Consider the following 27,743-nt stretch of genomic DNA (forward strand, 5'->3'; position numbering starts at 1 on the left):
GGACTGGTGACCTGTCCAGGGTGTATTCCTGCCTTTTACCCAATGTATGCTGGGATAGGCTCCAGCCCCCCCCGTGACCCTGTTCAGGATAAGCGGGTTAGGACTGACTGGATAAGCACAGGCTGACGGACAGCCGGTAGAGTAGTGGTTAAGGTACATGACTGAGAACCGCAAGGTTTGTGGTTCAATCCCCAGTGGAGGCACGATAAGATCAGTGCAGCTGTTGGGCCCTTAGCCCCACATTGCTCCAGGGGGGATTTCCCCCTGCTCAGTCTAATTAACTGTAAGTTGTTTTGGATAAAAGCATCAGCTAAAAAGCATGTAATGTCGGTGTAGCCGAAACGGCATGAGTGTGATCGCGAGACTGAAGCCCTATTAAATGGGAAGAGCCAAACACCACATTACAAATAACAACTGTATCCTACTACAGTTATTTTTCAAAGCTCAGATCGGTCGATACGTGCCGCATTTGAGCAAAGCAGTGGCACAACTTGAGCTGAACAGGGACGTAGATGACTGGGAGAGAAGCCATGGATGAATATTTAATTCTAAGTGTCCCTACTGTGCTCAATATCACAGACACTTGGACGGTGATTATGCTTGAGGGATTTGTCAGGTCCACAGAGAGAGACCTAGGGGCATCCAATCTAACTGGATTTATGCTCTGTCCCCACTTTGATTAGCACATTCACGCGAGTCTTTAATATGTTCCTGTTTTGTTTGTCATTGATCAGGGAGCTGTTGATGAGGTGCTAATGGCTGCCGCCACATTAACGAGTGTACGGGGAATATTACGCAACGCACTGCTGAACGGCTGAACCAAAATTACCCCTGAAAACAAAAGTTTAACATTAAAGTCTCGTTCACTCTTTGTCAATGCATCGCGAGGATTCTAGTTTTATCACAGACATTTTTTTTTCCAATCAATTTATTACGTTTTAAATCCCTCCATTATTTTAATTCAAGTCTTGGAATAAATACATACAGGCAATGCATGCGGCAGTAAATGGCAGGTTGTTTTACCTGAGATCTGACGCACACCTGACTCCTTACCCAGATAATGGGACTAGCCTGAAATAGGAGACTGTTTTTTACTCCGAGGAAGACGTTGTTTGACGTTGAAACGTCAATTCCCTGTCCATTAAACAGAGTGCATTACTCTGAGCTCAGAGTGCTCCACCTGCCGCTAAGTAGTCTGTTATTGTCTATTTGTCCTGGTTGTCGAGCACCTGTTTGATCTCCCTTTTATTTCGCTGGCCTGGTATTTTCCCTTCTGGATCTGGGGCAAGCGTTTAGCGAGTTGTTGAACAAGCACGCAATACATACGATATTCACACTGAAGGCTTGGGAGGCAGTTCATGATAAGTGGTTTCTCTATACAATAGATCAATAAACAGACTGCTGCATTCTCATTATCAGCACACACCAGGTGTGGGAAGCCTTATCACTGCATATCATTGAGCATGAGGTGCAGTATACATACAGTATGTCAAGTAATTGTTAAATATAGAAGTATCAGATAACTGTCACTGTTTTAACTGGATAATTCAATAACCCTCACTACAAAAATGTCCTCCAAAAACACTCCATTCCAATAATCCATGTACAATATACATTTTAAAGAGTAACAACTTGCTGCCACATGCTTGGCTGATTAAATATTTGCATTAACAAGCTGGTGTACAGGTTGACCTAATAAAGTGCTCACTGAGTGTACGGTATGAGCAGTCAGATTCTCATGTCCTGCAGTGTCACATGAATGCGTAGTCTCCTGTATAACTCAGCCTATTTAACATTTACAGTGTTGTCACAGACTAATCACTGTGAACCACTGTGAAACTAATCACTGTGAAACTCTGCTACGGTGCGAACGAGGAAAATAAATACATTAGTGAAACGCAGTCCAGCCCGACACAGTTTGACATGGCAGTTTTATAATTAGTGTCTTAATGACTATGGATTGTCCTCTTATTTCTCGGAGGCCAGCGTGGAGAGTTGAGGCTGGACAGAGGACACTCATCATCCTGTGTTAAAGCACTGGCATCCGTCACTAAAGAACACAACAGTGTGCGAAAGCTGATGGTATCCATTACTGTGACCATAAAATGAAAGAAAGCACCACAACAATCTGCTATCAGTATGAGTCCTAGCGTTACCATAACGATGGTAAGCAGCTAGAATACTCTGAGTATACCAATACAATACAATGCAATACAACAGCAGTAGTAGTATAAGTCTTTTATGTTGCACCGTGGTCCTTGAGAAACGTTATTTCAGTCCTACATTCTGTGGAATGACAATACAGTGAACTTAACTGGGTCACATATGTACATAAAGGCTGCTGTTTCATGTCTCAACACAACACATACAGTATGTGAAAAGGTGTTCTTCTGGCTATTGTACGATATTATTATTTTTTTTGGGGGGGGGAGTGACGTTTGGTTGCCATGGCTGCTTACCTAAAGAAGGTGTTTTGTGGGGCTCCGTACATCCAAGGTTGCAGCTCCAAGCTGGGGTACTCCTTAAACGGCGGCAGTATCATGGAGAAGATGAGGGACAAACACACAAAAACCGCGGGCAACACCACCTGCAGGACAAAAACAAGCTCTTAATATGCTGAAAATACTATCTTATTTTCAGTATTTCTATGCCCCTGTATCCCTGTATAATCTATAATGAATAAAAAATAACTGAACACAAAAAAAAATATGCTGAAAATAAACTTACTCATTTGGACACTAGAGGCTTAAGCAAAGGCCTACACTGCAAATCTTAACACATGTTTTAGTTTTGTAATGTGACTTAATATTTGCTTGTTTTAAGTTCCTGTTTCCTTCACACATCAAATCTTCTCACCCGATTGGGAAATCTTGAAATGAGCCTAACTTTTCTTACCAAATTTCTTACCTTATTTCGTGATTGAAAAAAAGGGATAGAAATACTATCAATAAAAATAATAGATAAAAATACTAGAAATATGATTTTTATGTACGTATAAGACATAAGACTAGATAGATATAGGCCCAAGTGCTTGTGAGATTTTTTTGTTTTTTTGTAGTGTATGCATTCAAACTCCAGAGAAAGTATTGCAGTAACTAGCCTAACTTGTCATTGTGAACTGTAAACCTTCCCCATACAACCCCATAAACATTCCTGGGTAGTTCTGCAAAGAAAAAAATATGGCACGGTGTAAAGTAAATTCAGCGGTGTCAAAGTTTACAGCTTCTGGTTCGAACAAGTCACGAGTACTGTATAATAGGAGCATTGTCAAAAATGTTTGTGACTTACGGTGACTGCCATCAATCACTATAAGCATACAGAATACACGGGCATACCGTACACTGACTCTCCGTCAGTGCTACTCTCTGTAGCTACATGAATAGCGTCATCGGGAAGAGAGCGGACGTGTCTTGGACTCGGTGTTCGCGTTGTTTCTGTGGGATCAAACGGCAATGTTGTGGCAGGGAAGCGACCGTGCGCATTTCGGAGGGAAAACGAGGCCACCTTCGGCGAGAAGGAGACACTCGTTCAAAACCGTCAGTTTACAACGGAATGATGAATCGTGTAACTGCCACCTGAACCCCCCCTGCCCCCCCAAAAAATAAAGTGTTACTCATGGGGATGCCCTGTATGGTATTGCAAAAACATACATATGAAATATGATCTCTCATGTATGCAAGTGAAATTCATGTGCATTACACTTCCCCGATGAGATCTGTCCGACACGTTATCATATGAAATTGGTGAAGAACAAAAGCAAAACAAAATATGATTATGAACGCATGCAGCTGGTGAAGCGCCGTAAGCTTTAGATTATATCACCTCGAATGGAGACGCCCAGTATGTATCAGGAGCTTGGAGCTCAAAGATTCATGTGCCCTGCTGTGCTGATTGCTCTTCTCTTGCAGGTGAAATAAATAATTGTTTCAGAAGGAGAAAAAAAAATTGCTTAACATTTTTACAGTAACATTATCCGAAATATCTAACAACCAGATATATACGATGCTCTATAAGAAATGCTAATGCATTTTAGCATCATTAGCCTTCTTTTGCGTATGATGATTGTCAAAAGAACTCAATCATGCATTAGCCGCTCCGTATTGCCAGTAACGAACGAGGACGCTCATGGCCCACAATAAGACTACCCTCTCCTTAAATTTGAGCAGAATGTTCAAGAGTTTGCACCGACTGTCTCCTTGGCAACCAGGGCCGACTGAAGATAAAACATTCAGTGTGGTTGAGGACCTGGTAATCGATTATAAACCTGCAGCATGCACGGATGTTTTTGGATGTTTCCTCTGGAAAATGAGGAACATTGTGGCTATCAGAAGCTTTCGGATGTGATCAGGTTCATGTAATGAATAATCTAACCAACTGCATTGCATCTACAGCCTTAGGTCCGATACACTAATGGTATGAGACACAGAAATAGGTTTCACCTTTTATCTTAGTGACTGCATGAACAGCAGAAGAATATACCCCCATATTTCATACTGTTATCTTTCAGCATTGTAAAATCTTCAGTGTTATATAAACACTCGGACAGTACTGTACATTCTACTCTGATACTTCTCAGTGTTCTTTTGATCCGTCTGTACCTTTGTTTAATTAACACTAGATAATCAAACGGACTGTTTTAAAGTGGTCTGACTGTGTTATCACACCTCATTGGGAAATTAGACAGGTGTGGAAATGACTGTGCCATGGGAATAATGTGTTAATCAGTCTAGCTTTATGTTTATTTGCCGCATGGAGATATTTCCCGGCCCATATTGGGTCAGTTGCCATGCTGGAAACCTTTAGCAGAAATATCCAATAAGAAATAAATAAAAAATGTGGTTTTATATCTGAAAGTGTAGTCATCATAAGACCAATTATGTCTCTTAAAGTCCTAGACAATCTCCAGAAATATGAAAGCAACAAACCTGAAGAAAAACTGCAAACTGTTACAGTTGAGTGAGCTCCCTGATTAGCATAGGCTTTAGCAAACTGCTGAAGACTTTCAACTCTCCTTAGAAGTCTTCGGTTTAATATCAGCCACCTAGATTTCAGCAGTTTTCTTCCTTATGATACACTGACAGCAGAAATTTGGCAACTCCTTCCTCATCAAATAGGCTTCCACAGTCTGGTTTCAGGTTTTCATCCCAACTTCTCGCCTTAATTTCTTAATTAAGGCAAACATTTACACCACCTGACAGCTTAGCTACATTTCTGCACAACTGCATGAATGACAGCCGAAGACTGTTCTTGCGCCCCATATGAAGCATTTTAATGTGATCTCCTGTAATCTGTGAGTGATCCAGTATTGGTGTAAACAACCAATTCGCTGATTTAGCAAGGGCAATTGTTGAAAACAAAAACCTGCATACACACCAGCCCTCCAGGACTGGAATCTCCCATCCCTGGTTTATCAGTCTGGGATGAGACATGAAACCGAGGTCTGCTCTCATTAAAGATCCCACGACACTCTTCGCAAAGAGTAGGGGATTCCCCTCTGTCCTGGCTAAATTCCTAACCTGGCTCTTTCCAACCTGCCACCTAATCATCCCCTGATTTAACTGTCCCTCTCCACCTCAGCTGGTGTGCGTGAGCATTCTGGCACAAAATGGCTGCCATTGCATCGCCCTGGTGGGTGCTACACATTGGTGGTGATCAAGGCGAGTTTCATCACTGTAAAGCACTTTGAATGTCTAGAACACAACTAAATGTAATGATCTATCTATCTATCTACTGTATAACTACCCATCTATCTTCTGTGTATCTATCTATCTATCTATCTATCTATTTAGTACAGTACCTGAGCAATCAACCCCTTCCTGCTCCTCCGGGCGTGGTGGAAGCGCTTGATGAAGAGGGCCAGGAACTGCCTCCGGATCAGCTCCCAGCCAGTGATCACTCTGGAGCCGGTCCCGTTCGAGCTCCCGGCGTTCTGCATCACTACAACACACAGGGAGAGATCCAGCCTTTAGCCTGGGCACTCTGCATCACTACAACACACCGGGAGAGATCCAGCCTTTAGCCTGGGGGTTCTGCATTACTACAACACACAGGGAGAGATCTGGCCTTCAGCGACAAGGGGTGATCCAACCTTCAGCTGGGAGGCTGCAGTATTATGAGACCCTAGAATTATAAATTCAACATTTTCACAAAAATTTGTTATAAGTCTAATTTTATACATTTACATTTTTATATTGTACATTCGGATAACGTTGAGGGTGTCTGTCATTTTGATCTATGAAGAACTGCCCTGCATTTCAGCTTTGCCATTTTGTTTTGAAAGCTTTGAAGCTCAGTATCCCAAAACTACTCAGAATGAAGATCGAACCTTATAATTCCAAGGTCACAATTTGTTTCAGAAGTAAGGTTGATTGGAAAAAATATATAGTTTTTTTTTTTTTATTTATCTGGATGTACTGTATGGATAGACTTGCTGCATTGCCCGTCATCAACAGTTCTCTGATCAATGACACACAAAACAGAAATATATTAAAGTGAACCACAATGATCTCTCAATCTATCTGCACATTGAATGCCAGCTGTTCGCATTGTAGAAAGCTCAATGCAAAGAAGTCGTCAATACAGAGAATGCCTAGGTGACCCTTCTCATTGGCCTTTTGAACTAGGGGACAATACACTGGGGACACTGAGCCACGTGTATCTGAAGGCAGCCATGCAGTGTGTCGTGACAATGGCCCAGTTCCGCCAACAAGCCCGTGTTTTGGTAGCGTGAACAGTGAATTAACAAGGTTAATGCTGGGAAATTACTGTGTTGATGACATAAAACAGTCTGATAAATCAAGTCCATTAGGCAGAGTTCCTCACCCATGGACCTTGACACTCACAGGTTTTCAGACTTTATATATTTTGTATTTTTTTTGTATGTTGGTTTTTGCTTTCACCATAAAATCAGCAAAACATTTAGACCTGGCGAGGTCAGCAGTGTGTCTACCTGCTTTAATGGATCGATTCAGTAGTGGGTAAAATTTGAGGGAGCCTATTGGACTAATGGAAATAAGCATGCCAAGACCAGATGTGGGGACCCCTGCCTTACGGGAGGTCCAATTACCACAAAACAGCACAACCGGGAGGAGGATCAATAGCTCCAGAAAGCAGGTTATCGGACAGTTAGCAGCAGGTGGATGGGCTATGACTGAGAACACTCACCTTCAACTCGATTTGTGGACTTCCCTTTCAGCGCTAATCAGATGTCAGCAGTGAAAAGACAGGAGAAAAAAAAAAACAGGTTCATTTGCTACCAAAAGAATGGATAGAAGATGAAATACAGGACTGGGAAAGGCAATGAGATGACAGGAAACAGCCTCGGTACATAGAGATAGGCAACTTCCTGTTTTCCTACAGTTCATTTGCAAGGAGATAAGGATGAATGATCCATACCACTTTTGGAAATTAAGTTCTCCGAGCTCGAGCCGGCATTGGCTATACTATGACGTTTGGATTCTCTTGAACCTCTCTTCCAGTCTCTTACTAATGTATCCTTTTTATCTGAAAAGACAAAAGATATATATTTTAACACACTAAATATATATTTCATCCATCATAGTGTGGGTTTTTTTTAGTAAAGATTAGGCAATGAAACAGCATGTTGGAAAAAGGTGTAGCACATGTCAACAAACATGTCTGTAGAACAACAGACTCTCAGATCTTGGAGTCTCCCAGACAACGAGGGATCCATCCCCCACCTGGGTATTTTCTGCCCTGTTATCTTCTTCTCGCTCTCTTATGGCGCATTTCCACCGGTGGAACTTTACCCCGGAACTAAGGTATTTCGTCGGAAGTCGACGCGTTTTCATACCGCGTGCCTGGCAAATCTCATCGTTCCGGGGCCGTTATTCAGCCCTAAAAAAGGCCCTGCTCAGGAAAGCTCAGAGCTTTCTGATGGCCAGGAACTAGCATGGGTGTGGCTGGCAGCGCCGGTCATTTCTGATTGGGGGAGTACTTGTGTGGGTGTGGCTAGCAGCGCAGGTCATTTCTGATTGGGCGAGTTTACGCGCATTGTATTCCAGGCGGCATTTTTAAATGCCTGCTACAGAGCTTGTGTTGTTGTATCACCATTAGGGAGGGCAAAGTGGAGCTTTAGAATGTAGACCGCTGTGTGTGCACGTGAGCTCGCCAATAGATTTCTCACAGACAACGTAATTTGTCCACTTTTTTACTTTACAGTAGAGGTGATCAAACTTACAATAACTAAGTGCTAGTGTGTTCTAAGCCTTTACTGGTCCCTGTACGATGTTAGCATGATGTAGCTAGCATACGCGAATAGCACAAAGCACGGCACTTGGTCATTCGAACGATATAAATAAAAGCATTCGATTAAGTTCGACGGCACCGGAATTTTCTGTCGTACCGTCCATAAATGGCAAAAGTCCCACCATAGGATTTATTTAAATCTTTAAAAGTTATACATTTTCTAAATCGTCATTAATTCATCTTGTTTCTATCAGTGATTCGGCGTGTATTCAGCTATGTAAATGACGTCAGAAGGATACAGCACTGTTATTTGCTACCTAAACTTTGACGCACGCTCGAGAGCGTTAACATGATTGAAGTCTGACATGTCTATTGTCAAAATCCATTGAAACTATGAAAAAGTAACCAGGGACTTTGGATTTATAAGGCTGGACATACCGAGTACCCATCAAAAATATTGATTAGCTAGCGAGCTAAGCTAACGGCGTTCTGTGTTGTCACACATCAATTTACTGTACGAGCACATAATGCTTACGCCGGTCTGCCCGCTAGCAAGCGATTATGTAGCGATAGCTATTTAACGATAGCTAAAAGACCGGCGTTTTGCAACGCTTACGTTGTTCTTTTTTTCTTCAGACTAATTTGCGTTAACTCTCCGGGATCTTTAGCCCCCGGTGGAAATGCAGGCTGAAGGAATCTTTTGTTCATTGCGTACTTGTTCCTGGGAGTTAAATTCCCAGGAACTCCCGGTCGAAATGAAGCTTTATAAACTCTTAGAAACAGTGTGTGGTGCCTAATTTGGTTATCTGGTGCATCCCCCCCATTACCTGGTATTTCCACATCTACCCCTGTGTCTTCTGCCACTTTCAGGAAGATCTGTTGAATTAAAAATCAAGTTGATTTTCATATATAATGCAAACAAAACCATATGCAGTTAAATATAATGCACATGTAGTACATTAATTTAAAAGCACATCAACAAATTACTGACTTATCTTCAGCGAACTGTTATTCAATATACTATACATTCATCACAAGCAATACCCATCCAGATTATGACAGAGTAACTGGGAATGGCTAAATATATAGATGCTCTAAAGCGCAATCTGCATATTTATTCTCTTCATAAATAATTTCATGTCATAACTCAACGTAAAACACACCTATGGGGTTTCAAATACAAATGTTTTTTGAGTATACTTTGATGTTGCGGTTCTTAAACAACAAACTTTAACCGTGCCATGGGGAACTTCCATAAAAACATTTGCACAATTTAATCAGCTATACAACTTCCATTTGGTTTTTGCACCCACACAACTTCTACACATCTACCCTGCTGGCAAATGTTTGACGGATCTCAGTTTAAGAAACGACGCGCGGCAATCTGTTCACCTCCTCCAGTGTAGTGTCTGAAATCCCGTAGCTCGCGATGCCCAGATCCGCCATCTCTACGTCCAGCTGTTTGAAGAGGCAGGCGAAGGTGCCGTCGCGGGCCCCCGTGTAGGGCAGGATGTAGGTGACTTCCTGGCCGATGCTCTCCAGGAAGACTGCCTCCGGCACGTGTCTCCACAGCAGAAGACTGATAGCTTTAACGCCTGACGGGGAGACCGACAGGATGGCTTTACTTTAGGAACCGGCGGAGAGGGACAGAAGATGATTCTTTTAAAATGTAATCTATGATAACTCTGGTGTCTTGCTGGGTTAATTGGAGACCCGCGGTAACCTGCGTGCTCCACTATTAATAAGCCAGGTACCACCGTGCTATTGCAGTATTTATTGTTTCTTGTCAACGTGAAACTGATGTACAATCCTTAATTTCCTTTCTCTGAAGAGAGAAAAGAGACTGAAGTCAGGGCTTGCATTTTATGAAACGTATTAACCCTTGGTAAGGCGCGAGATTGCAAATATGTGATTAGAATGTTCCTAACTGCACATTCTAATGCTGGTGATGTCACAATCACAACAGGCAGTTGAAAGCGATGGAGTTCTAGAACACTGACTTCTAGAACATTCCAAAGCTACACTCTTCAAAGGGTTGAATGTGGAGAATAAAATCCTGGGTCAGTGCACAGTGCCTTCACACCTTTTTTTTTTCCACACCTCGCAGTGCAGTTAGTCTCACCTGAGAGGTCCGGCTCGCTCCCCGTCTCACTGCCGATGCCCTCGTCTGGACTGCAGCTGTCAGACGGGTCTTGGTTCTCATACTGGGGAGGAAGGGGTTAATATCAGGACACAGCTCACTAATTGATTGCGCACACGGGTTAGGGTTATTTTCCTTTGTATTTGATTTTGGCGCAATTAAACTGCCAATGCTTCCCCTGCCAACCAATACGGGACTGACAGTGACAGATGAGAGCCAATCGATCCATGTAACAGGAGTTTATTAACCCTTTGATCCTGGACTGATCATTGCTGCTGAATGCAGCTTCATATGGGAAAAAATATGTGATCTTTCACCCACAGTTCCAGCTGATAACTGATCTGGTCTTTCACCCACAGTTCCAACTGATAACTGTGATTGCTTGAAGACCTGTGTTCGGCAACCTGTTCATTGTCCCTCAGTCTAAACGTGTCCCGGGTTTGTGGAAAGATGGAACCTATGACAGTTACATTTCACCGACTAACATGAACCCCGATTTTGATTCCGTGCTTAGCATTTTGAGAGAGGCAACTCAAGAAGGGTCAGAGTGTGCAATTATTTTAATTATAATTAATTAATTTCTTTAAGTAAATTGTTAATAACTCTGGACTCTTTAAAAAAAAAATTGGGAGGTCAAAAAATAATAATTCAAGAGAAATTTTGGATAATGATATAAAATCTACACTTTATGAATAAATCCAATCAATTTAACATTTAAACACATTTTGAATTCCTGGAACTGAGGTTTTGAACATGGTCTTACACTCAAATTTAATTATATGTTGCATAAAATGAAGGTTGCTGCTTTTAATAATTAATCAGAATCATTTATTGATTCAAGAGTGAAATACTTCTTTCTCTGCAGAGTATTTGGGAATATGTCATATTTTAAATTGCACTGGACTCGATCAAAGTTCCAATATTGTGAGAGTGTTCTAGAAGTAACTGAACGCATGCTATAAAGTACAGGGACAACTAGACTCGCAACAAGCCTTTAAATGAATGGATAATCGCCGGATCGTCCCGCTGGCTTCCCTGCACTGTAATCATTTGCTGTTATTGATCACGGTTAACCGTGCAGAGCATTGCAAGCAGTCTCAATCAGGCATTAGCTTCCTGCTTAAAAAAGCACGGTGTCCCAATTTGCATGCTGGGAATTGTAGTCATGTCAGAATGCTGCAGTGCAGCCATATATCAGCTGAAGAAAGTCTTGGAAATATGCACTTTTAATAAACACAGTCAGATTTGAATGAGTTCCATCTGGATTACACGTATGCCTTCTGTCATTTCTGGACGCTCTTCCTTTTTAATTAGACAATACTGAGACTGACAGACGTCAGTGTAGTGAGGGTGTTAATAGGTGAACAAACTATATGTTTATCCTACGGTTTGCTAATGTATAAACTAGCGGGTAAGTAATACATTAGTTAGTAGTCAACAAACACATTAACTGATGAAAAGTTAATTCAATGTTTAATTAAACCATTTGTATGTTAACTAATTCATGCTAACAGCTACATTAGTAAATGTATATTCATGTACCTTACTGTGCGTTTGAGACCCCATATTTTGTAATGGCAGCCGCCAGTTTCACTGAAAGAATGGGAGTGTGGGTTCACCTGTGGAAGCTGGGCCTGCGTGATGCCCCTGCGCTGAGCGGACATTTTCTCAGCCCCAGCCTTGACCAGAGTGAGGTAGTATCCGCTCCCGAAACACTTCTTCAGGAACAGGGAGGAGCCGCAGCAGCACATCTTCCCGTGGGAGATGATGGCGATGCGGTCGCCCAAGATGTCCGCCTCGTCCATGTGGTGCGTGGAGAGGATGATGGTGCGGCCTACGGCATGAGGAAGAGGAGAATTCAACCGAACCTGGACGCCCTTAGACAATCTTCATCTCAACGCTTTCCATGTTATGAAGGTGGGAATACAGTACATTACTGTTATTTAGCTGACGAAAAAAATAAAAAAAATAAATAAATGCCGATGCCAGAGTATTAAAAAGACTCTTTTGTTTTCTTAGCTCACTTTTATTCCACATCCAGTCGACATATTTCCAAAAACTGAAAACTCCATTTTGAGGTTCTCAGCATGTGATCTCCTCTTCTTTCCTTCCCCAAAAGACTAAAGCAGTGGAAAGGCACGGGTAAGCATTTTATTGATCTTAACGGTAACAATCTCGCAAAACTCAGCAAAGACTGTGCTGAAACAGTAACTGGCAACCTCACAGTTATGCCGTTAAACATGAATATCCAACCGTACAGTACAGGTACTCGCCCACCCCCCCCCACCCCACCCCAAAATTCCCCTCGGGGTGGCTTCCTTTTAATTGTCTAGTTATGACTCAACCTTGAGTTTTCCGTCGATGCAGAGCTTTCCAGCTTCCCAAAGCTTCACTAGAGCACCAGCCCCAGTGCCTGCTGGGAATACATCCCAGCAAAGCCAGGAGGAAGGTGAAGACACAGAAGAAGAAGAATATTTTTGATGTTCTTTAATGAAAACATCTAATTACAAAAAAACTTGAAAACAGGCCAAATAAGGAGACCAAACTGCTTCATCCTCTTACCCTAACACATGGGTCACATGGTCACAAACACACACACACACACACACACATAAAATCTATCCCTACCAAGCAAGTGGAAAAGACGAAGAAGAAGAAAAAGGAGGGGAAGAAGAAGAAGGACTTTAGGCTTGTCTGCATGTCTCTGAGGGAAAATTCACACGGTCTTTCTGAAAGGCTCTCGGATTAAAAGTCAGCGAATTAATATTTAAAACCGCACAGACACGCGGAATTGTATTCCTTGTTTATCGACCCATTATACACGGAAGCTCTTACAAACAGGGGCGGTTTCAACCACATCAAGGGATGCGGTATGCATCGCACGTCGTTTTCCTGAAGTGCTGACCCGGTGAACCTGGGCCTCTGGTCGGTAGTGCCGCTGTTATTGTGAAGAAGGGCAGCGCGCTCTGCTGAGGCGGGTGGTTTTCTCAGGGAGATAGTTAGTCTTCCATCCCCGCAGGTCACATTATTGGCCGAACGTGGAGGCCATTACTGCTCCCGCTTCCCGCCGGGCTCCTCTTCTTCAGACGGGAGAACTCAACCTTCTCTCTCGCACCCTTTAACCCCCCCTCCACCGCTAAACGTTCTCCCGCCACGCCGCCATTGTGACGGTCCGCCTTTCAACGATCTGAATACGGCGCATAAAACCTCAGTCTGCCCACAGCTCAATGGAGAAAAAAAAAGTTTTGTTTCTTTAAAAGGTGAGGTTCGGGGTCTCCATAATGCTGAATGCATTATTTAGACCAGGGCAAAGTTACAATTCTCTCTGAATTGATTTAGCCAATATACTGCACACAATGAACTTGGAATGGTCATTCTTTCCCGCCTATTATACAGCACGATAAAAGAAACTGTCTGAACAGTCCCTGTGCAAAGCGGTGTTCAGTAACAGCTACTGCAGCAGTACCATACAGAATCAGCTGCTTTTCATCATTATATGTCTCTGTCACACACACCCAGGGTCAGCTCTACACTACTGGAGGCCCCAGGCACAGGGGTGGGAAGTTGTGGTCCTGGGGGCCCCTCCAGGCAGATGGGCCCTAGGCAATATCCTATGTCGCCTTTGCCTAGAACTGGCTCTGTATACACCTTATCCCCCTGAAAAAGTGCTATTTATATGTAGCATTTTATGTGCCTACGTGCAAAGGCTGATTTGAATATGTTGACATAAATATTCCGTCAACTTTTAATCTGATCATTACGAAGGAAATGGCCGTAGATGAAGCAGCGTTATGAATAATGAAAGGGGAGTGGGGCGAGGAGAAGGCAGAGAGGTGCGGCTGAATGATTGGGAATGATGCTATGAATGTGAAGATTAATCACAGCTCTCCTTTTTTTTTCCCCTCTCTAAAGGTCAGGCCGTCGGGGGCTCGGAATTCATCCTCTGCCTCTCATTAGATTGTTTTATTGTTATTTTTAAACCGTCAATGTTGCTTTGCCTTGTTTTTAGCGGCAGAGGTGATGATAATCAGAGGTTTATGACAACATTTCATTTAAAGACAACTTGAATGTTCAAAAATAAAAACAGAAAGAATCCGAATGTGCGATGATCACGCGTACCTAAATAACTTTTCACATGCAGTCTGTGATAGCTCAGAAACCCATTCACTCTCTCAGGGGAGTAGTTCTTATTCTTCAGAACAGGTCTCGCCAACACAGTAAAAAGTCCAGTGTTAATTCAACTCTAACAGAGCACCCAATAGGGACCGGACGTTCTCCGTATGAGTTGATTTAACTCCGAACATTTTACCGCATAGTTAGAATCATTATGTCTATTGAAGTGATGTTCATAGCAGAAAGAACAATGCCCCTGAGCATCTGCCTAAAAATCTCAAATAAATATTTATCCCGCTCAGTGCCTTTGCTGTCAGAAGTGCATTTAAAATGGAGGCGCCTCCTTTCATCATATTGAAAATAAAAACTTGGTTAGGCAAGTTACCAAGCCATCTGATAGCTCTACAGGCCTCATGTAGGAAGCCTTTACTGATCCACAAATTACAGTATACAGTATTATGCTGTTAGCTCTATCTAAATTATTCAGTATTAATTTAACTAACATAGCGTATTTGAGTAGAATTAGTTTCTCTTTTATACTATAGTAGGATCTTCTCACTGGTGATTTAATACTGAACATTTTTTACAGTGCGTCTTCAAAAACCAGTGTGAAAGAGTGCATGCTGCTATTAAGCCTTGGACATGTTTGGCAGTACAAATTTGGCAGCACACATTTTTCAGCAGCTACCTGGCCTAGGTCTTGATGGTATTAGCAGTGCCCCTATTGGCTGCTCAAGGGACATTGTTAAGCTCAGAATCCGGAGGTCTTTTTCACTTGCCTGGTTCGACCAGGTCGGTGTGGAAAAGAGGGCTGGTGATGGCTGATAAGGAGGTGTTTGGCAGGAGGGAAACACCCCCTGGCCATTTACCTTCATAACAGCGCAACCAGTCATCCAACTTCAGGCCCAATTATCAGCCTCAACTAAGGACATCTATGTTTATTATTTTGTATATATTTCTTGTGAGATTGACAGCAATCAATGCTGCAATAACAGGTTACGATAATGTTTGCTCTCTTTGTTGCCCCTTGGCAATCAACCTATAATAATAATTTGAGATACTTTTTAAAAGTTCACACCCCTTTGCATACAGTACTAGTACTTTCACTTTAAAATCAAGCTGTGTAATTATGCTTGTGGCAAGCTTACATAAAGAAAGGGCCATTTAGTGTGCAAACGGCTTGAACAGCAGTGACTGAAATACACCCAGTTGTTGACCTTTTTGGTCAAAGAATCTATGATCAACAGGGAAGAATAAATGGCAAAGAAACAACAACAGAAACCACAATGTTCCAAACTGATCACTAACTGTTTCATCTGCCAGTCTCCAGTGAACCCTCATTTCCGTTCCATCCTTATTACATACCCCACGTTGTCATGTACAACAACTGCCAATTTTCACGACTCAAAACTCAAATTGTTTAAAGTGGTATGTGGAGCCACAACCTACAGACAATTAATTTATTATACATTTCATTTTGCGACATCCCAAATTCAATTTTAAAATGCATTTTTTGGAAATGTCAGTTGAGTTTCTTCTGAATACTGTTGCAGTGCACTTCACAGGCTTTCATTTTCTGTGAATGTTTGAAAATTTATGAAAGACGCATGCATGCACACACACACACACACACACTCACACACACACAGACACACACACCATGAGCTGCTGGCTTTAATGCCAATCAGAATGGCATTCAGAATTTCACATGCTGAGATGCACTTTACTCGTGTGGATATAGGGTCACATGATCAAACAATCATCTCAAGCCAGAAACAAAACAAAACACTTAATATTTAAATGCAAAGCTGATGGCAACTGGAGATTAAATGTCATCTTCTAAATATTAGTCATAAACTGTAGTGATGAATAGTGTTCTTTCATCACGAATCACAAACAAATCGATGAACTTCAAATCGACAGGCAACTGAAATCCAGAATTATAATATGTTAAATGTATTTTTTTAATGAAATGTGAAGAAATATGTTTTTATTTCTGATCTAAATCACAGGCATTCTGCTATGAACAGATATATGTACAACAATGGTTCCCCATGGCATTTGTGGGATGTTACACAGTGCCAGACTTTACATTAATGAAAACATAGTTTGAAAGAATTCAGCCGGAAGGACTCCTGAAGTCGCTGGAGGATTTAAGAGAGTGGTAATATGTTTCCCAATCAAATTAACTGAATATTTTTCTCAATAAAAGTAACAAATAATAAAAAGCAGATCACCCAAACAAATGTCCTAAATAGTAAAGTGTAGAATTCTGAAAGCAAGGACCCATTTAACGGACGTGCGTTCAAGGCGAACTGAGTTTGGTGCAAAAATACTCTGTAGTTCTCCACCAACGCCTTTTGAATGCAAATGGAGGCGACTCATGCTTAAGAATGCCAGTTAGCTGATTAGCTGCTTGCCTGGGATTTAAAAAGGTACGAACACGTATTTATGTGCATTATAACAGCCAAGCGATTGTCAACTTTTATTCTGACAGTTACGTGTTGAACGATTTTAAATGAACATTCTATTTAGTTCGCCACCAACGCATTTTCAATATAAATGGAAGCTACTTATATTTCACAATGCCTGCTAGCTGATTCGTTGCTTATCTGTGATTTTTCAAGGTAAGAACAAATATTACATTGATTAAAGTGTATTATAACAGCCAAATAATTGTCAGCTTGTGTTCTCTCCCGGTCTTCCCCGTCGACAGCCATTTCTGTTTGCAGCACCCGACGTTTTAAAATAGTTACGTGAAACAGAAAAAAGTTTGAATATTTTCGCGAACATTAGCTAACGTTAGCTAATGTTGAACGCACGTCAGGTGTGTCGACTGGAGGTGATTCCAGTGCACGGGTGCTTAGTAGTTTATTTTGGTAGTCTGCATGTTTGTCCTTCCCTTAGCACCTGTAGTTCTTTGATAAAAGCCTACATGTACCTGCCTTTGCTGGCCTGCCATACCTTGTTTGTATTTCAACAGGAGCTCCCAGATTCCTCTCCTGGCGTAGGGGTCCACACCAGCCGTCGGCTCGTCCAGGATGACTATTTTCGACCCTCCCACAAAAGCGATGGCTACTGACAGTTTTCTCTGCATCCCACCTGTCAAAGGAGGAAACAGCCGTGTGATGTTTTCTGGCAACAGTATGACGAGGCATCATTCATGTCAAGGTACAGAGTGCCTGTGAAATACCAAAACAAAAAAACCCCCAAAGAAACACACTCATACTCAAACAACAGTACAGGTCGGCAGGTGCATCTGTTTCAAAGCTGACACCACACATAAAAACTTTTGAAATTTAGATTAGATTAGATTAGATTCAACTTTATTGTCATTGTCTTCTAAGGCAATGCAATGTGTCCTCTGTATTTGATCCGTACTTCGGAGCAGTTGGCCCCCGGGGGCCAACTCCAGTTCTGAGGCCAGTGCCTTGGTCAAGGGCAATGGCGGGAGTACAACAAGGGGCAATTTCGACTCTCCAATGAACCTAACCTGCATGTCTTTGCAATCAGGTTTGAATTAGGGTTCATGACCTGAACGTTTCATGTGGCCAGATGGCATTATGAATGATTACAGAAGTTTATATTTTCATTACACTGAAGCCTGGTCAGAAGATAACATAACTCTGGCACACAGTGTACCCAGCTATCGCTTCTAATAAGTTATGGGGCATCTCATTTCTGCTTATTGCCAATATTTGCACTGCCATCAAAGCCTGTGCGCAGATTACATAAACACTTGTGTTCTCTCAGAAGCCCCCAGCATGAATCACCCATTCCTTCCAGCCAACATGGGCTTTATTGCTGTCTAGCAGAGAATAAAGTATTCTATGATTATCAACTTACAAGCCCATACAAGAAAACACAGCATGAAACGGTTCCTTTTTCCGACATGACTCTGATTCTGCACTCACAGAGCTCTGAAAGAGCGTGTGGACTTTATCGTGCTAATTCAGGGTAAATGTCAGGGGAAATCAACCGTTAACACAACTCAAGCATAAAAAGTCAAATTTCACAGATTAGGATTGTTTGGATCCAATCAATGCCACTGATGCCACCTCGTCAGACAGACAAGCGATTACACGCACGGTGGGGGTTAGCTGTTGAGTAAAGGTTCGCTCTTGAAAGGAGATTGTTATCGTCAGGTGAACGAAAGGCTTCATTACGAGCCTTAGGAAAGGGGCCAAGCATACAGGGTACGGTACGTGCCTGAGAGGTTCTTGGCCAGCTCCTTGCGTTTGTGTGGCAAACCCACGTCTTTAATCATTTGGTCCATCTCGCTTTTCACTTCTTTCGAGCTCCTCCCTTTCAATCGTGCATAGAAATAAATATGTTCTTCCACTGTCAGCCTTCAAGGACAGAAAAAGATAAAAACCAATATTCATTGACAATGCAAAATTCACAAATGTTCCCCATGGCAACCGCATGCTATCTGGAGGTAGGTGACCTAGCTGGAAAAACCTCCATGTATACAAGCGTGCTACCAGCTAGTACACATGAAAGCAACTGAAATATTTACTTTAAATTGTTCTATTTTTCACCATCCAAGGCCTATAATGAATTTTGTAAGGAAAAACAGCTTGAATTCTTGAATGGCTGTTGTGGTCTTTGTTGAATGTTTTCCTAAAGTTTTTAATTCAAACTACACAGACCTGCAACAAAGCCTTTTGCATTTAAAGGCCCAAGTGTGTTCCACCGAAAACTTCCAGCGAATAAGTTTTTAGCTCATCTGTTGTGGGTGTACATTTATTTATTGTTTTTAAAATCCATTCTCACAGCAGAACTGAAACAAACATGGCAAAAATAAACTGCTAGAGGACATTCACCTTGAGCAGAGTACAAATTGTTCCTATTGGACCCTATAAATATACTGTTATTGTTGACTTAACGCTATTGGGGTTTATTTAACCGTAGACATTTTGTAGTGTATAGTGTAGCCTTTCACCGCAAAACCACAAAATGGTGGATACACTGTTGATTTATGAGGTAAAGCAGAACCAACCAGTGTAGTGCATGATCACTGGCAATGGATACATTTCAAAGGCCAAGTGCACTATGAGAATATTAAGAACTCAAATTATTCCAATTAATAATAAAAAATGAGCTATTGCGTATAGATCACAATCTTCCATGTATTAATCCATGCCACATCATAAATGACACCTCTGAGTTTCAGATATTGTTTGACAAGTCCAATCATTAAGACCTTCAAGACAATGCATTGTAAAGTTATATAACTGATTACAGCCTCATTTATGTACAGACTGGCGATATTGAACCGTTTTATAATGACTGGTGACATTTGCCGCATCAGTGCTGTGAAATTACTCAGATCCTCTGGGACATTCCCTTGCTCATGTGTGGAGTGGTGCTCTCTTGTGCACAGAGTGCAAATCTTAGATACAATGACTAAATATGAATGGATAAAGAATACTTGGCTCTTTCTCATTAGGTAAGTAATATAAAATGGCCTTTACAAGTGATCATTTATTTATAGGAACAAAATAGACACATCGGTTGTGACAACTCAATTGCCTTCGTGCATTAATGAGAATCAGCAGAAGAAACACAAGTTAGGCTTCTAAATCTGTTTTATAATATTTATCATTCTTTTTTTGCAACATATAACCATGCTATTTCACTGATGCATTCATAATTCTTAAACTATGAAGATTCAGGAGTCAAAAGGTATTGTTCAAATTAAATGACTCTTTTAAACTGACACTCTCACTGAAAGCATTGCAGATGCATGTAGGTGAATGGGATTTATATTTACTCGTTGAATAACACATTGTGTTGGGGACACATTCCCAAGTGCTTCCTGATGGAATCCATGTCTGTGCGGATATCTTTTCCGTCTATGAAAGCCGTTCCTGAGGTCGGTGCGAAAAGTCCTGTCAGAATCGACCTGAAAAATAAAATAAAAAATAACATAATATATACTTATACAGTTTATACTTATAAGTACTTAACCAGTTGAAGTCACTCATGCTTAATAATATAGCGTGCAACCACTGTCCATAACTTTATTACAGTAAATCCAATGATACTTTTTAAAATGTTCTATTTAGTAAAATATACTCTGCACAATAACTGGGTCTCATGAAACAGTTTTTTCTTAGTTGGTGTGTTCTTTTTTCACTTGGAGCACCTGTCCCAAGTGACAGGTATCGGTATCGGTATTCTTAGTTGGCTAGGTAAGCAGTGTTTGGGTAGTTAACTTTGGTCACTTTTGCTCTGTTTCTTTGTTTCTTTGTTCTCAAAAAAAAAAAAAAAAAAGGCCCTCGTCCTTATCTTTGTTGTACAGGTAGCAGTTGAAATTGTGCTTCCCTCTAGGGTCTTTCGGCGAACTTATCCCTGGTTATGGGTATGCACTTTGTTGTACGTCGCTCTGGATAAGAGCGTCTGCCAAATGCCAATAATGTAATGTAATGTAATGTAATGTAATGTCCCTCGAAAGCTCGTCATTTAAAATGATGAAGTTGTAACGTACATGGTGGTTGTTTTTCCCGCTCCATTATGGCCCAGGAAGGAGGTAATCTGATCCTCGTAAAAGTCCGCGCTCAGCCCATCCACCGCCAGCTTCTTCCCAGTCCTGTAGATCTTCACCAGGTTCCTGATGGTCACCCCTGCTTTCATGTCTGGTGGTGCCGGCTCCATGTAATCTGGAGGAGTGCGGGGCGGGGGTTACTAGCCTCGGGTCTAAGAACCGGCTGCATTGACATGCATTCTGTGTGGTCCAGCAAACTGTAGGCCGTTGGAGGAACTATACAGTACATCACACAAAAAAATTCAGGTAAATACGGTACATTGTTTGCTAAGACTTTCTCAAACAAGCATTTCCCAAGACTTTTGAGAAGCGCTTATTAGGCCGACGAAGTACAAAAAAAAAGAAGAAAAGCCCAAGGACTCCAATTTCCTTTTCAAAAGAAGGCCTATACTCTTTCAGATTTCCTACTTTCAAGCAATTTTATGAACCGCATCTTCAATAACACGGGAATTTTGGCATCCTGTTTTGAATAACAGTGGAGTATACTGACGGGTCTGCACAATTACGCAAGTTTGCCCCGGCATTGTTGTTCTTTGCGCTTTTTCCCTCCATTTCCTGCATGAAAGCTCATTATTTTTCCGGCACCAGATTCTCTTTGCAGACTGTTTTTAGGGATGAATCCACTCTGCTTGTCAGTATCTTTGTCCTGATTACAATAAACCCTATACTCAAAGTTTTGTCATGTCTGTAAACGATGTCTTTTCTATGAGACATAGCGACGGTGTTGTTTTCCCCCCATCATGCTACAATAATGAAAGTAACTAGCAAAGGTGACCCCTTAATTAACCCAAGTTATGAAAGTTATGTTTCCTAAGCTGCGGAAATAACCTACATAAATGGAACCAATAAATCAACATTGGCCGCTGGAAATAATTAAAAATAGTACTTACCGTTCAGCTCCCCGGAGACTTTCAACAAATCTGGGCCAGTGTCTGGGGTTACAGACGTCCCACACCAATAGGAGGCCGTAAACGGGAAGTACCAGGGTTTGGCGATCCCAAACTGCCCTGTGATGACACATAAGGACCATCTGATACATGTACTCCTGAAGCAAGAGCACAACTCTCTCAGGAGATTGTGCTTCTCTGAAAAGCTGTACCGTGAACCCAGAAAAATGCACATCTGTATGCATGCATATACCACACACACACACACACACACACACCTGCACACACATCTGCACATGCACACAAACACACACATGCATGCACACACACGCACCCACACCCACACACACACACGCACCCACACACACGCACACACACGCACCCACACACACACCCACACACACACACACACGCACCCACACACACACACACCCACACCCACACACACACACGCACCCACACACACACACACACACACCCACACACACACACACACACACACACACACCTGCACACACATCTGCACACACATCTGAAAATGCACACAAACACACACATGCATGCACACACACGCACACAAGCACACCCACACACACGCACCCACACACACACACACACACGCGCACCCACACACACACACACACACTCACACACACACACACACACACACACACACACACACACACACACACACACACACACACACAGGATGAATAAAATCATTGAGGGTTTTGGGCGTGTACAGTTGCGCTCCTCCCTGACTCCTACCTGACATGGAGACTGACAGCTAGCTTCAGGCGCATACCTGGGAACACGTTCTCGATGTACCAGGTGAGGAGCCAGTAGATGACGGAGTCCACGAGCATCATGATGATGGAGACGAGGAAGGTGTACTTCTCGCGCTCCTCCGGGCTCTGGCCCATGTTGCTCCACTGAATGCCGATGCCCTGCTCCTCGTAGCGAGAGAAGTTCTCACAGCCGTAGCCAAACGCCACGCAGGACAGCAGGCTCTGTGTGGACAACAGTGTGGGCCAGACCCATTAACCACAGCTAAGTGTGTGTGGGTGTGTGTGTGTGTGTGTGTATGTGTGAGTGTGTGTGTGTGTGAGTGCACAGGTGTGAGGAAATTTGAGTGTGTGTGTGCCTGGGTGTGTGTGTGAGTGTGTGTGTGTGTATGTGTGTGTTTGTGTGCACACTTTTCCCTGTGCTTTTTGTGTCTAATATAACATCACTGTCAGTGCTACAGACATCCAAAACAAAAGCTACAATAAAAAAAAAAATCTTAAAAACAACCTTCTTTTCTTGAACACATTCAATATCAGAATAATTTCTAAGTGTCCAATTCCTCAACAATGATACCCACATCTAGCATTACTCATTTCAAATTTATGCTAACCAATAGTTGCTTGCAAATGACAGGTTGTCATCAGGCATCAAAGCTTGTCTGGGTTGATGCATCAAATTACAGGCTTGTGGGCATTCTACTGAGAATGAATCATTTATTTCAAATCAACATTGTTTAATTATTCCATCATTATTTCTTTTTAACTTTGTGGAAAAACAAGCAAGTCAGTATGCTCTTCCTTTTCTGTTGGCGTACCAAAATCCTCCATTTTGTACCTCGATTGATACTAGTCACGTATCACTCCTACCAGAACAGTGTTCAATGAGGGTCTGATCTAGTTTTTATAATATTTCCCTTCAGATTCACGGGTTGTTGATATGTTGAAACCTCGCCCGCCTCCAAAATAAAAAGTGACCTTTCCGAATACCTTTACCCCTTTAACATAGACTAAATAAAAGGTGAAAATATATATTTTTTTCTTCTTCAGCAAAATAGTGTTATACAAGGCTACACACAGGCTGCACAAAGCAGTGGTAGCCGCACACTCCGAAATCAAAGGGTGCCTTTTCCAAAAGGAACCCCTACAACTTCACAAAAGGTGATAAGATATTTACTTATTTATTTGCTTCCTTATCTGTGCACTTCTTTCAGTGGAACGTTTTGAAGGTGAGGAACAATGACACGCGTGCCGCGGAGCGCTCGGGCCGTGCCAGGACACCCGACGCTCACTCATTGTCTGTCCGTCAAACGGAGGGGTTCCCACATCGTGCGCCGAGCCGCGCCAAACACCCTACGGTCGCCGGCCAACTGTTCCTCGCCCAAACCGCCACGCCAGAACCAGCGGGGCCGGCCCCGCCCTGCGGCCGTGTCATCACCTCCGAGTGACGGACAGGCCGGCCGCGCCACGTGGGGGGGGGGGGGTGTCCTGACTTTCATGAAGGACGCGGCTGGCGTTCGACCAGACTGCCTGGGACTAGGAGCCGGAATATCAAAGAGCACGGCTAGGGATGGAGCCACGCGCTCGCAACCTTGAGTTCCGCTTCCCTGGGTATATTGGTGAGAAGGGGAACAAACAACTTTGGTTGGAGGGGAGGAGGGCAGAGAGGGGGACAGGGAGGGGGGGGGTAACTGCAGGAAACTGCAGAATTGCTTAATTGATGATGCTTTTGATCACATTTTCACATTGTTGTCTTTCTGACTAACACGCAGTTCAACGGAAAGAACCATTTGTTAATGCGAATGTAACTCGTCCATAATTATTTCACTGTCAAATGTAAATCCACATAATACCTAAGGCTGCTAAATGGAACGGACACTTTGGGGACAATCCGGGAGTGTAAATCCAATAAAAAACATTGTGAAATTATTCGCAGCGGAGATGACAAACTAGGTGCCATTTTGGTTTGAGACATATTGCACATGCAAATGAGGAGACTGGCCCATCAATCTGAAAGTTGAAGTGATAAAATCTGAATGCCAAGGACTGGGAGTCCTGCCGACACAATCAGTGAGTACTGGAAAAGTTGACCTGTAATTTGAATGTGAATACTGTTTATTTAACTTGACCAAGCAATGATGCCTGTTTCAGATTCCATTTAGTTTCCAAGAGTGTCCTGTGAATGGAATTTCACATTTATTTATGGAAAAATAACAACAGGTCAGATTTTGAGACTTCATATTACTTATTCAAAGATAAAAGTGTAAATGTTTGGTGGCAAACATGGGGAATTTACCCTAAATCTACTTGTAAAACGAGGAATGTGGGTCTGTGAAAACTTGTTTGGGATTCACTAGAAGATACAGTAGTGGATTATTTAGAGGTACAATTTGTTGGGGGATGAGAATCACTAGCATTGGGCAACAACGGTCCAAGAACATTTGATAGTTGGAAAGTTGACTGGAAAGAGCAATCACCCCAAAATCATGTATCATTTCCAGAGACCAAACCAAATATTTTTTCACACACAGGAAATTGCAGTGTCTGGACTCGCTACTCATGTACTCGTAGATGTGAAAACTTGTGAACAAGGCGTTCGATGCTATGAAATGAATACGTGTACAACCAAAGGCCAGATGGCCCGGGATGAGAAATGAGAAAATCGAACGAGCGAACATGGGATACACTATTTTCTCTGCTGTTTTCTCCTACAGCCTCTTGCCCTCCAATGCCCCCGCTGTTTTGTTTTATTTCTCAAGCGCGGGCGTGAGCCTGCCCGTGAAGGCGGTCGGCCGGCCAGGTCTGGTTTCGGGCTTTCGGAGACGGCGAGATCGGAGAACTCACCACCGCGAGCTTGACCGGGAAGGGCATGACCTCCCGCCAGGCGAAGCAGAGAACGTGGGGCAGGTAGAGCACGAAGTAGATGAGGCCGCCGCAGGCCGCGGCCAGGTTGGCCTTGGAGAAGAAGACGCTGATGAAGAAGCACTGCATGACGGTGGCCACGCAGAAGACCAGCAGGAAGACGAAGATCACCGAGGGGTCGCTGTAGGTCAGGACCTTCCCGTACTGCGAGCGAGGAAGATAACCAACGTCACTGCTGCCAAAACACACCCACGCACACTCTCTCCGAAATAAAGAGACGGTGGAGGTACGTTTTTTTGTTTCTTCGAGGATCGAATTTCCCAAATGTACCCTGGAAGTACAGTAATGTTTTATGTTAAATGTTACCATTTTGGGTAAAAATGCAAAACTGGTACAAATTAATTATATATCGCTGGGTACATCCTTATGTCCTTACCCTTTTTTACCGCAACAAGCCTTTTTAGGCACTTTCCGTACCTTTATTTCGGAGAGTGTAGTCAACATGTACAGTGTAAATATTTAGCCGATACACAATCATTGAATGTTCAAAGATGATGTCTTGCAGCAGAGCATGGGTTTAATCAGGAATATGCATTGATTGGTCCCTGGGTCACGCCATGCACAGTATAAATTTACTGTCAGCACTGAGATTCATTATTTTCACTAGATCAGGCAGCAAGTGCTCTGGATGCAGGCCAGCTGGTCCCCACCCTGCCCTTTCGATAACGCTCACAAATCACGGCATTGCACTGCAAACGCCCCGTGTCGTTTGTGTATTTACACACACTGCTTTCTACAGGTGCCTCGTAGAATGATGTCACCATCTCATACTGTACCGTTATGTTCGGGAATTCTGATGTTTGCAGCAGGGCCCGGAGGGTCAATCCGGTTTCAATTCAGTCGATTCATTAATTAGATTTCACTGCTGAATGCGCTCAAGACTCTGGGCAATTGCTGGGTTTTGGATCTGTGGATTATATATTTTTTTAAATGAATTTTGCACCCAATGTGGGGCTAAGCATGTCCAATTCCCTCCCTAACTTGGAATGGCTGACTGGAGGTGACGGCTTCCGTGTGCAGAACACACAGCTGAATCGGGATAATCGGGGGAATGCAGACCACCACGGTTCTGCTCCTGTGTGGTTTCGCCAGCCGTTTCCTCTCACACTGCAGACTGCAGCTAAGCTCACATAGTGGAGTCAGAAGAGGACCTTTCTTATGTGGCTTTAGGTGCAGTCCGCAGATGCCTGATCGATTGGTGGGGGTGGGCAGACGGAAATGAAATTGCAACCCCTATCTGACTGAACTCTCCCTCACCCTGTGTGATGAAATAGGTCATTGATCGTCACCCTATGGACGTCACCCTGCTAGCCACAGTCCCTTGACCACGGAGCTCATTCTTGGTGCATTAAGTGAATGAGCCACCCGGCAACCCCACGTTTGTGCATTATGACATACTACACACATACACGCAGAATTCCTGCATTGTGAGAACACTGCTGTATGAGGCTGAGGTATGACATACTACACACACACACACACACAGAAATCCTGCATTGTGAGGACACTGCTGACGAGGCTGGTAAAGTCCTGCATCGTGAGGACATTGTAGCCCCGGGGTTTTAGGGCGGAATCACCTTGAGGATGAGGGTCAGCAGGAGGGCGCTGACGCTCAGGGGAAGCACACTACTGACGAGCCAGCTCAACCAGTAGGTGCTGTGTTTCAGTCCCATCATGCGCACCGTCTCCTTCAGACGCGCCTCCTTCTCCTGCACGATGCCCTTCACGATCATGGCCACGGTGTAGATCCAGGCCAGGGTCATGTACAGGGGCAAGGAGCTCGCCAGGGAGCGGAGGAACCTGGGGCGGCCGGGGCAACAGCCAGCAAGGCACCACAGAAGAAGAATCACAGAAGAGGAATCACCGACAAACAAACCGTTCGCCTTTCATTCTCATTTACTTGTGCTTGATTATTTTTCTCAGTTGTAGCAGCCATGCAGAAGCCAATCAAGTCATAGCTGTGATTCAATGCACATTCTATCAGTTTTTTTGATGATGCGTATACAGAATCTGTAATGCTACTACTACAACTACTATTACTACTACTACTAATAATAATAATGGGAAAAAAATATCAAAACAAAAATATATACACAAAACTAGATCAGCAAAAACTGCTGAAACCAATTTGATAAATACCA

At 42.9% G+C, this 27,743-nt stretch overlaps 1 protein-coding gene across 1 annotated transcript in view; it reads right to left on the reverse strand.

Annotated features, from left to right (window-relative positions):
- Positions 1–27,743, reverse strand: part of LOC133135097 (phospholipid-transporting ATPase ABCA1-like) — a 149,641-nt gene that overhangs the window by 73,480 nt on the left and 48,418 nt on the right. Inside the window, exons 15-29 of the mRNA XM_061251868.1 lie at positions 25,525–25,746; positions 22,704–22,908; positions 21,902–22,018; positions 20,955–21,126; positions 20,238–20,369; positions 18,671–18,810; positions 17,426–17,563; positions 11,968–12,182; positions 10,331–10,406; positions 9,601–9,803; positions 9,036–9,084; positions 7,396–7,503; positions 7,165–7,197; positions 5,798–5,937; positions 2,460–2,587 (exon numbers count right to left, since the gene is read on the reverse strand). Coding sequence (XP_061107852.1) covers positions 2,460–2,587; positions 5,798–5,937; positions 7,165–7,197; positions 7,396–7,503; positions 9,036–9,084; positions 9,601–9,803; positions 10,331–10,406; positions 11,968–12,182; positions 17,426–17,563; positions 18,671–18,810; positions 20,238–20,369; positions 20,955–21,126; positions 21,902–22,018; positions 22,704–22,908; positions 25,525–25,746 — 2,078 coding nt within the window. The remainder of the gene's footprint in view (positions 1–2,459; positions 2,588–5,797; positions 5,938–7,164; positions 7,198–7,395; positions 7,504–9,035; positions 9,085–9,600; positions 9,804–10,330; positions 10,407–11,967; positions 12,183–17,425; positions 17,564–18,670; positions 18,811–20,237; positions 20,370–20,954; positions 21,127–21,901; positions 22,019–22,703; positions 22,909–25,524; positions 25,747–27,743) is intronic.

This window comes from Conger conger, chromosome 8 (assembly GCF_963514075.1).
Source record: "Conger conger chromosome 8, fConCon1.1, whole genome shotgun sequence".
Classification (NCBI taxonomy): Eukaryota; Metazoa; Chordata; class Actinopteri; order Anguilliformes; family Congridae; genus Conger; species Conger conger.